The sequence below is a fragment of the Microtus oregoni genome, unplaced genomic scaffold (assembly GCF_018167655.1).
Source record: "Microtus oregoni isolate MIOR12 unplaced genomic scaffold, Mior012 000001F_ref0000356, whole genome shotgun sequence".
Lineage (NCBI taxonomy): Eukaryota > Metazoa > Chordata > Mammalia > Rodentia > Cricetidae > Microtus > Microtus oregoni.
The window spans coordinates 85,615,311-85,625,737 of record NW_024543060.1 but is presented as its reverse complement, the minus strand read 5'-3'; the positions used below and the strand labels follow the sequence as shown (position 1 = coordinate 85,625,737).

The 10,427-nt window shown below is 46.6% G+C and overlaps 1 protein-coding gene across 1 annotated transcript in view; it reads left to right on the top strand.

Moving 5' to 3' along the window:
• The first annotated feature begins 694 nt into the window (after positions 1-694).
• Ccdc38 (coiled-coil domain containing 38) overlaps positions 695-10,427 on the top strand; it is a 36,122-nt gene continuing 26,389 nt past the window's right edge. The window contains 5 exon segments of the mRNA XM_041676156.1: positions 695-753; positions 975-1,110; positions 2,344-2,509; positions 4,126-4,190; positions 10,239-10,402. Of these exon segments, the coding sequence (XP_041532090.1) occupies positions 695-753; positions 975-1,110; positions 2,344-2,509; positions 4,126-4,190; positions 10,239-10,402 (590 nt within the window).

Sequence of the window (10,427 nt, the reverse complement as noted above, 5' to 3'; positions counted from 1 at the left end):
GTTGTCCTGCCACGGCCTCCACGGGACACTAACAGTCAAGCCCCGCAAGACTGTTTGTTAGCCATGACGTGGCTCTTCAGAGCAGCCCAGAGGAAAACACAGCTGAGCTCGGAGTAACCTTGGGTGCAGCGAATGCCTCAGATGCCCAAGTGACAAGCTGTAGACCCAAGGTTCACGTTGCTCTATAGCCTGCAGTAGGATTGGGCAGGAGGCTAAGGGTGGATTCTACTGGACCTTGTGGGTACGGTGTTATTCAGGGTTTTAATCTCGCCCCCAAAGATCAGTCTACCCAGAACCTGAAAATAGGAACATGTTTTCAAAAAGAAAAGGGAAATAAACAAAAGAAAATATTGTGGATTTATGGTCCGTCTCAAATGCCGTTTATGGTGGTGCAAGCCTTTAATCCCGGCACTTGGGAGGGAGAGGCAGGCAGGTCTCTATGAATCTGAGATTAGCCTGGTCTATATGGCGAGTTCTACAATAGTCAGGAGCTGCATTGATAGACTGTCTCAAAAATCAAAATGGTGTCCCCCCAAAAAATGCAACTAGTAGTCTTATAGGAGACCAGAGAGGAAGAGAGTGTGGGTGGCCTAAACCCAACCTGCCAATTACTTTCCTCTGAGCATTCAAATTAGTATCAGCAGGTCCATTGGGTATCTGGGATCCATCCTTACTCTGTGGTAGGGGACACAGGATGGGCTCAGGCAAGCTCATGGTCTTTGATCCAGAATACAGCATCAGTGGGAAGGCAAAGTATGAGATAAAGGGGCTCGTGTCACTATAGAGAGCGCTACAAGCCGGAGACTCAGAAAAGCTGGTGGTAGAGCCCATCCCAGTGTGAAGGCCAGAGCAGTATGCAGCTGCGCTCCACCTTCTCAGAGACCCCTGTGTCCCGTTTCCCTATCCCAGCACATGGGAGACTTAATAAGCCTACTTACTTATTAGATGAGCTAACAAATCCTTCCTTCCCTCCCTCACCTCCTTCTCCCCTCTCTTTCCCTCCTTTCAGATAGAATAAAAGATGATACAATCAAAAAGGAACGACCCTACAAGATCTTTTTCAAAGATCTCTTCCTTTTCAAAGAAAATGAGGTGGCCGCGAAGAAAAAGGTAAGGGTCCTATTGAGCTCAGGGTCCCACAAAGGTTAGGGTCACGTGCTTTGAGCCATAGCTCTTATCAGTTTGTGTGGGTTAAGACACGGTCTTAGGGCCAGGCTGGGTGACACATGTCACTTGAGAGGCAGAGGCAGGCGGATCTCTGAGTTCGAGGCCAGCCTGGTCTATAAAGTGGGTTATAGGACAATTAGGACTTAAAAAAAGATATTGATGTTCCTGGTATGTGGTCATCCGGACCATTCTGGGAAGACTGGGCATGCAGAGGACAGGGGTAAGCAGGGACCTTCAGAGATCGCCACCTAGTGGGGGAAGGCAGCTACGCCGGTACCCGCTAGAAGGACAGGCAGGATCTACCCTACTTCACAGGTCTGACACACACACACACTTTTCATATTATTACATTTCTGAAACCGGGACTAACCTGCACAGATGGCATGTCGTGCATCATTGGCCAGACACAAAATAAAAGTGCGTCTCACCACGGGTGACACCTTAGAACTGACAGACAGGTCACAGCATCAGAGACGGGTAAAGGAGACAGAGCAGTCTGCCCTGTTGAGAAAAGAGAGGACGGGAGGGGGAGAGGCAGAGAAGTCACTGTGGTGACAGGAGTTGACCCTTATGGATATGACCCTTATGGATAAACAAGTCTATACGTGCTTCAGGAAGAGAAGAGAAGAGAGAAAGGGTGGAGAGGGGAAGAGGATCATTTTTAGAGTAATTTGCAGTGAAGTTTAATCAGCAGTGAGCCTGAGGTTCACATTTTCTTCCCAAGGGTCACTGGTTAAAGGACCCTCCTAACCCTACATGAAATGAGTAATCTAGAAACACTGCAGTATCTTCATCTGGTCTGGCTTTTCTCCAGGTGTTGGCGAGCCTTTGTTGAGCGTAACATAATATTAAACTGAAAGAACCTGAAGGAAATCCAAGGGGTGGGCTCTCACCACCTCCGGTGGAGCTGGGTCCCCTCTTGTGTTTCCAGTCCCGACAAGCTAACCTCTTGGGATTTCCCTGGAAAGACGTTTTCCTGTCTCGGAGGTAGTTTATTGAAGGCCCCACCTTTCAAACACGGTCTTCCTTGTCTCCACCTAACAAGGAAAGGGCTTCCAGGGCAGCTCCCAGGCTGCCTAAGGCCAAATGTCTTGGCTGTTTGCCTACGATCCCGATCGTAACAATGTAGTGCTTTGCCATACCAAAGCTCCTTCTGCACTCTTGCGCCTTGGGCAGGAAAGACTCATGAGCCGCAACATGAAAATCCACCAGAAGACGACGTTTTCATCTCGCATGAAGAGCCGCTCGCACCTCAGCCAGCTGACGTTCTACGCGGAAGGAGGCGGCGGCTCCTTCGAAGACCTGGGGCTAGACCCCACTCTTATTCTCAGACTGACAGAAGGTAAGTCCACGCTACTCTTCTCTTCGCTTTAAAATGCGTGCGTCATGGGTTGGGGAGATTTACTGGTGGTTGAGAGACAGCAAGCTATTTCGAGATAAGACCGCCAGAGGGCGCATCACGGACACTCTGTTTGATGGGGAGATAGGGTTCCTCTGTGTGACCCTGGATGTTCTGAAGTTCACTCTGTAGACCAGGCTGGCCTCAGACTCAGAGATCCCCGTCCCCCGCCTCTGCTGGAATTAAAGGCATGTGCCGCCACTGACCTGCCGACACAGATATTCTTTTTTATTAATTAATTTTAATATATGTATACAATATTCTGTCGGTATGCCTGAAGGCCAGAAGAGGGCGCCAGACCTCTTTACAGATGGTAGTGAGCCACCATGTGGTTGCTGGGAATTGAACTCAGGACCTTTGGAAGAGCAGGCAATGCTCTTAACCACTGAGCCATCTCTCCAGCCCAGACACAGATATTCTTTTTTTTTTTTTTTTTTTTTTTTTTTGATTTTTCGAGACAGGGTTTCTCCGTAGCTTTTGGTTCCTGTCCTGGAACTAGCTCTTGTAGACCAGGCTGGTCTCGAACTCACAGAGATCCGCCTGCCTCTGCCTCCCGAGTGCTGGGATTAAAGGCGTGCGCCACCACCGCCCGGCTGACACAGATATTCTTAAAGCCAAAAAGAAAGTGTTTATTGCTGGCCTGCAGCTGCATGGGGGAACTTGCCCAAAGCAGATGAAAATGGCTCAATGAGGTTGAGGCACCCCAAATCTCTAAGCAAATGCAGAGTTCGAGTCCAAGCCTGCCTGACTCCATTGTATAATTAGTACTGCTTTTATGATTGATTGCAAAAACGAAACAATTCATTCCAAGGGCGTTGTCTGAATAATAGCCGCTAATAGTTATCGAGAAACTACTGTGTGTTTTATATTCTGCGGCCCTGTTTTCTTTTCCCAATGCCTCTGTGGGAAAGAGGGATGTTCTTACAGGGGCCACCCTATGCTTTCATAACAAATACAAGCCATGTTGAAATTTCAGGGGCTTCCAACCCCAGAGGTTTACTTCTCGGTCGCTTTCTCTTTGAGTCCCGGCCGAAGGAACGGTCACCATCTAGAATATCACAGGGGCTGCAACTCAGGGCTCATGAAGCTTCTTCTTGAAAGCCACATAGCTCCATGCCTGTTTCATGGCCAGACCATGAGCTGAGGGTAGAAAAACAGTTTTCACACAGACGAGGAAACTGAGGCACAAAGAGAGAGCAGGCTTACTCTTCTCTCCCAGTTAGAGGTGGGAACCAGGGCACCTTTGGAGAGACGTACCCCTGGGCGGTACAGACCCATTGTCTGTTTAGGCAGTATTTTCTGTCTATGTCGTTAGCGAGAGACTTCATTCTGTACCAGATTCCATCGGTTTCACACATGTTTAAAATCCCTAACCAGCCCTCCGAACTGTTCGAAGATACACAATAAGGGGTAGCCACTCTTGTGGCAGCTCTGGAGTGCCAGGGAAACCCTACTGTCTGGATGCACAGCATATATGATGACTTGGCCAGCTCGCGTTCTGTGCGGTATTGCTGAGAGCTAGCCAATGAAACCTATGTCTGTTTCCATGTTCTCTCCAGGTGCGGACAGAAAGAGGACTGTGCATGAGTTTATTAATGACCAGAGAGACAGATTTCTACTGGAGGTATTAAATGTAACATTTTTCTCCCATTAACCAGGAGGCTTCTTGCATAGCCTTGTCAGATACTTAGCCCGGCGCTGTGCTTTTCCATAACATGTTCTAAATCTATTATTGGCTGAACAGAGTGGCTCGTTCCTACGCTTATTCTCCTGAACAATATTTATTGAGTATTTATTATGTGCTAGGTCATTACCAAACTCCCTCCCAGTGGAGAACTTATATTTAAATAATCTATGCTAGTAACTCAGGAAGTGGATTGTATTTCTAGAAGACATTGGGCTCCATTAGCTCTTTCTCCCTTCAGTCCGAGAGTAGCCCCAATAGCCCTCAAGAAGCCTATTTGACTTAGAATTTTCTGATATTCGTGTTGACTATGATGGAAACCAGAACATTCTGGAATCTCCCAGCTGTCTCTATACCCACTCAATACCAGAGAGAAATGACTTGTTACAAGGAAAGGAAATATTAAAGTCAGCTGGAAGAGCCCCCACGAGGCAGGGTTTAGAAGCACGAGCAAAGGTGTTTGGTCAACCAGCCCCTCAGCTCTGTGGAGTCCACCTGTGGTACCAGCTGCAGCTGTAACAATAAACACACAGCCTAGCCAACCAGGGAAGATCTTGAAGCGTCTTATAAAATAACAGAGGGTTTTTATCCTGTCATCAGTAACCTTGAACTGGAACCCAGGTCACATGACAATAATATTCTTTATTAGTCATATATCCATGTTAATTTACCATGGATAGAGCGGAGACACTGTACTCACGACAGTCTGTTTCTGTTAAGGTCTTGAACGCTAATGAGTAAGGGAAAATATATCTGATCTTTCCTAATTTCATAGCACACATTTTGGGATACAGGGATGCTTTCCTATGAGACCAGCTGCAGTCAACAGAGCTCACATAAGCTATATCCTACGGCTGTGACGAGAACCCCACGCCTTTGTTTGCTAATATCAGTTCCTGCCTGGGATCTCATCCTCAGCATGAAACCTTGAGGATGGAGCTAATGTCTTGGCTAGGTACCCGGAGATGGCACTTGGCAGTTTCTCTAGGATTTCAGTGTGGTTATAGTAAATGGGCTTTGTCCACGGCTCTGGTATTTTTTTCTAACCCCCCCCCCCCCCAAGCAGGTTGATAACATGTTCCCCAAGTGATAGAATAAAGTCAACTTATCGCTCAAACCGTTGCTGGGAAAAAAAAAAAACTGACCTTGCCCAAGAAATGTCTGGCTCTGGTCTTGTTTTCTAGAAGGCAGGGCCAATGTCACATCTCCTAAAGATGTCTTTAAGGTGAAGGTGGCCACGCCTACCAGTCTTAGGATGACCATGCCAGAAAAACCAACACTGTGGAGGTTTGGGGTCATACCGAGAGGTCTGAGGACTGAAAACAAGTCAGTCAATCAATCATGTCTGTGGAACGAAGCGTCATTGGAAACTCCAGCCAGTGAGGCTCAGTTGATTCCCTGGTTGGCTATAGCCATGTTTATCGTTACAGGTGCAGGAATGGAACCGGAGGCCGACTCCGTGGGGGAGGGGGTCCCCGAAGAAGCTTTGTATCTGGAGCATCTCTAAAACCGTGGTTCTCAGTATGTGGGTCACGACCCCTTGGGGTCACATGTCGGATATTTACATTACAATTCGCAATGGTAGCAAAACTGCAGTGATGAAGGAGCGTTGGAATAACTCCGTGGTTGGCGGTCACCCCAGCACGAGGAGCTGTGTTAAAGGGCCTCAGCATTAGGGGGGCTGAGAGGCACTGCTCTAAACCTTACCTCAGGGGCCTCTTCTTCGGACCCAGGGGTTTTGTGAGATGTCCCAGAAACCTGAGACTACTTGAGGGGCTCAAATTTGCTGTTGGTGTCAGTAGTGAGGGTGGGCTTGGGGATGAGTAACTAAATTTCCAAAAACTGAATTGGTCCCATGGCATCTTGCCTTGTTCCTTTCACCCCCTTTTCTCTGCCCCCACCCCTTCCTTTTTTAAAAAATATTTATTTATTATGTACACAATATTCTGTCTGTGTGTATGCCTGCAGGCCAGAAGAGGGCACCAGACCTCATTACAGATGGTTGTGAGCCACCATGTGGTTGCTGGGAATTGAACTCAGGACCTTTGGGAGAGCAGGCAATGCTCTTAACCTCTGAGCCATCTCTCCAGTGCCCCCCTTCCTTTTTAAAGGTTTTATTTGTGGCAGACTTAGGGTGTGAAAGCCTCATTTAGAATGTATGTGCTCCTGTATTGTGATTTGTATACTATGATTTTATGTCAATAATTTGACATGGATGGAATGAATTTCTGCAAAGTTACAAGCTAACAAAGCTTATCCAAGGAGAACGTAGATAAACAGCTTCATAACATTATAAAAATTGTGCTAGTTGGCAAAAGAAAGAAAAAAACCCACATTCTCGGGCTAAGTGTACCAGACATTTTAAGAGAAAACCATTCTAATTTTACAGACCCTATTACATAAAATTGAGTAAGAAGGAGGCACATTCCCAGCACTCGGTATGACAAGAACAGGTGCACAGGATGGCCTAGTGGGCTAGGCACATGCTCCAAGCCTGGTGACCTGAGCTCAGTATCTGAGACCTGCATGGAGGAAGGAGCAGCGTCTCCCAGTTGTCCTCTGACTCCCATGTGTCCCTGCCCCATGCACTTAAACTAACCAACTAACCAACTAAATATAATAAATGTTTAAAGAGGAAGAAAGGTAGAGGCAAGCACTCCAAGCAATTTTTAACAAATCCAATAATACACAAAAAGGATAATCCATTATGGCTAATTGGGGCTTATCCTAAGCATGTAAAAGCAGCTTAACATTTGAAAATGGCTAAGTACAATACGTAGCAACAGATTAGAAATGAAAAGCCATGGAATCATCTCAACCAACGTGGAAAGAGCATTTGCCTATATCCAAAATTTATCATTTTCAATAGCATGACTGTTATCCTTTGAGACTTTCTCACAATGGATTTTGATAATGTCACACCCCCCAACTCATTCCAGATCAGCTTTCACCCCCTTACTCCTCCACTTTCACCGTCTTTCCTTTTTTTGCTTTAAACCTGTTGAGTCCGATTTGTTTTGCCCAACTGCTCTTGGATGTGGGGCCTGCCCTGGATATGGTTGACTGATCAAGAGTCACACCTTTAAAGAAGAATCCCTCTCCCTGGAGCTCTGGTCCTCCACGCTGTGGTTGTACTTTGTTTGCATTTGCAAATGTCTTGTGCCTGTTGTCGCAATTGCTGGGAGTCCATAGGTGTGCTTTGCCAGTTGTGTCTGGAAAACACTGTGTTTTTGACATCATCTACACCGCTGGCCCTTACAATGTCTCTGCTCTTGCACAACGATCCCTGAGCTTTGGGAAAATCGACGTCGTAGAGATGCTCTATTCAAGGCTGAGAATTCCATAGTCTCTTGTTCTCAGCTGGTTGACCAGTTGTGGGTCTCCATGTCTATCATCATCTATTATAAGAAGTCACTTCTCTGATGACAGTTGAGAGGCGCACTGATCTCTGGGATAGCAATATGACATTAGGACTTATGCTGGCTGCTTCCATGTGAATTGACACACATGCTAGACTCATCTGAAAGGAGGGAGTCACAGAAAAAAATGCCTCCATAAAATCTGGCTGTAGGTAAGCCTGTAGGGCATTTTCTTAATCAGTGATTGACGTGTGATTGGTGTGGGAGGGCCCAGCTTGCCTTGGGTGGGGCTACCCTCAGACTGGTAGTCCCGGGTTTTATAAGAAAGCAGGCTGAGCTAGCCACGGGAAGCAAACCAGTAAGCAGCATCCTCCATGGCCTCTGCATCAGCTCCTGCCTCCTGGATTCTGCCCAGCTTGAGTTCCTGCTCTCACTGCTTTTAGTGATGAGCTGTTATGTGGAGGCATAACTGAAATAAATCCTTTCTCCCCAAGATGCTTTGGGCCATGATATTTCATCACCACAGTAGTAACCCTCACTGTCTTAGTTAGGGTTTTTATTGCTGTGGAGAGACACCATGACCATGGCAACTCTTATAAAAGAAATAGTTAATTGAAGGGGCTCTTTTACAGTTTCAGAGGTTCAGTCCATTACGATCATGAAGGGGAGCATGGTGGCATGCAGGCAGACATGGTGCTGGAGCTGAGAGTCCTATATCTTGACTCAGAGGCAACAGGAAGTCTACTGACTGTCATACTGAGTGAAGCTTGAGAAAAAGACTCTCAAAGCCCACCCCCACAGTGACACAGTGATGCCACACCCACTCCAACAAAGCCACACCTCCTAATAGTGCCACTCCCTATGAGATCATGGGGGCCAATTATATTCAAACTATCACACTAAGACAGGAGTTTTTTAATGCTATATCTACTTAACAGAATAATAGTAGTAACTTCTCCCCTAGGTCCTATCTTGTCACAAGTGCTTGACCCCAACAGCAGGGCTAGTCAAGGGTTCTCTACCAAGTGAAATAGACCTTAGGTCCAATCAGAAAGTGGTTAGTTACTCAAACAATATCCATGCCACTATTGCACCAGTAAGCATATCTTGCCAGGCCAGTCATTATTGTATCTCCTAGGGTTCATAGCTGGATAAGAGTGGTGGTTGTTTCTCTCCTCTGCTTGCATGCATAGCTCTTTCCAACGTTATGAAAGTTATCTAGAAGGGGTGAAACTTTCGGGTCTGTACCAGCTGAATTTCTCCACAGTGGTGTCTTCAGTGATACTGTCTGAGTCAGGTTTCTACTGCTGTGATAAGACACCATGACCACGAGAAAGGAAAGGGTTCCTCTCACCTTGCTCGTCCAGGTAACTGTCCATCACTGAGACTGAGGGAAATTAGCTTGGGAACTGGGGCAAGAACGGGAGCAGAAGCCATGGAGGAGTGCTGCTTCCTGACTTGCTCCCCAAGACCTGCTCAGCATGTTCTTTTATACCATCCAGGACCACCTACGAGAGGTGACATCACTTACAGTCAGCTGGGTCTTCCCATGTCAATTATTAATCAAGAAAATGCTTCATAGGCTTGCCCACAGCCAATCTTAGGAAAGTTTTTTTTTTTTTTTTTCGAGACAGGGTTTCTCTGTGGCTTTGGAGCCTGTCCTGGAACTAGCTCTGTAGATCAGGCTGGTCTCGAACTCACAGAGATCCGCCTGCCTCTGCCTCCCGAGTGCTGGGATTAAAGGCGTGCGCCACCACCGCCCGGCTAAGCTTTTTTTTTTTTTAATTGAAATTCCCTCCTCTCCGATAACTCTAGCTTGTCCCAAGTTGACAACAACCTAGCTAACACAGGGACTTAGTTCTGGAGGGTAACCAAGGGCAACGGCAATAGCCCATAATATTTGAGGGGTCAATGAGACCCCAGTGATCAACAACTCAAAAAGAGTAGCACACTCCTGGCGTTGGGCTTTTATTTTCTAACATGGGGTGTCTAGCGGCGGGGGTATTAACACGTAAGGCCTTTAGAGGAAGTCATATTGAAATCTGCCACTGTAGAATCTTCCTACAATATATACATGCATCTATTGGGGAAGGGGGACAAGTCCATGTGGCATCAGATCTCATATGCTGCACTAAAAAAAGAAAAAGGTAGTTGTCAAAATTCACACTTGAAAATCTAAACAGATCTCTCTGGGTTTGGTTGAATAACCCACACCCTCAGGCCCACTTGGAGAAATCCATCATTGCACCCCAAGTTGAAACTTACTTCTCCTGTCAGAGGAAAAGATGGGGGGCCTGGGAGCTATAGACAGCCTGGTTTCTTTGTAACAGATGGACCTACTCTTTGAAAAACACCTGTGTTTTGGCAGGTAGGGAGCAGCCATTTTAGAAGAACACAAAGTCTCTTCATGAACACTAGTAAGAAGACTTCACTTCCCTCCTGACTGCCCGCAAAGCAATCTTCCAGCATGAGATAAAGTCCCAGCTCTGTGCACGTCATTATGACTTCTAAAGCAAGTGGCCATCTTGCGGCAGGACCCACTCCCTAGCCTTCTCAGAGGTTCTATTGATGCCTATCGGTAACATGTGACGGAATGTTCTTGACCCGCTCTTGTTTTCGATATTCCTAGTACGCAGTGTCAACCAAGAAAAACACAATTCAAAGGTTTGAAAAGCTCATCGTCATGAAGGAAAATCAACTCAGGAAAGCCGAGAAAAAGCTCCAAGCTGACGCCGTAGCCTTTGAAGAGTTCCTCCGTGAAAATGACCAGAGATCTGTAGACGCTCTTAAAATGTTAGTGTCTCCACCCTAGCTGCCC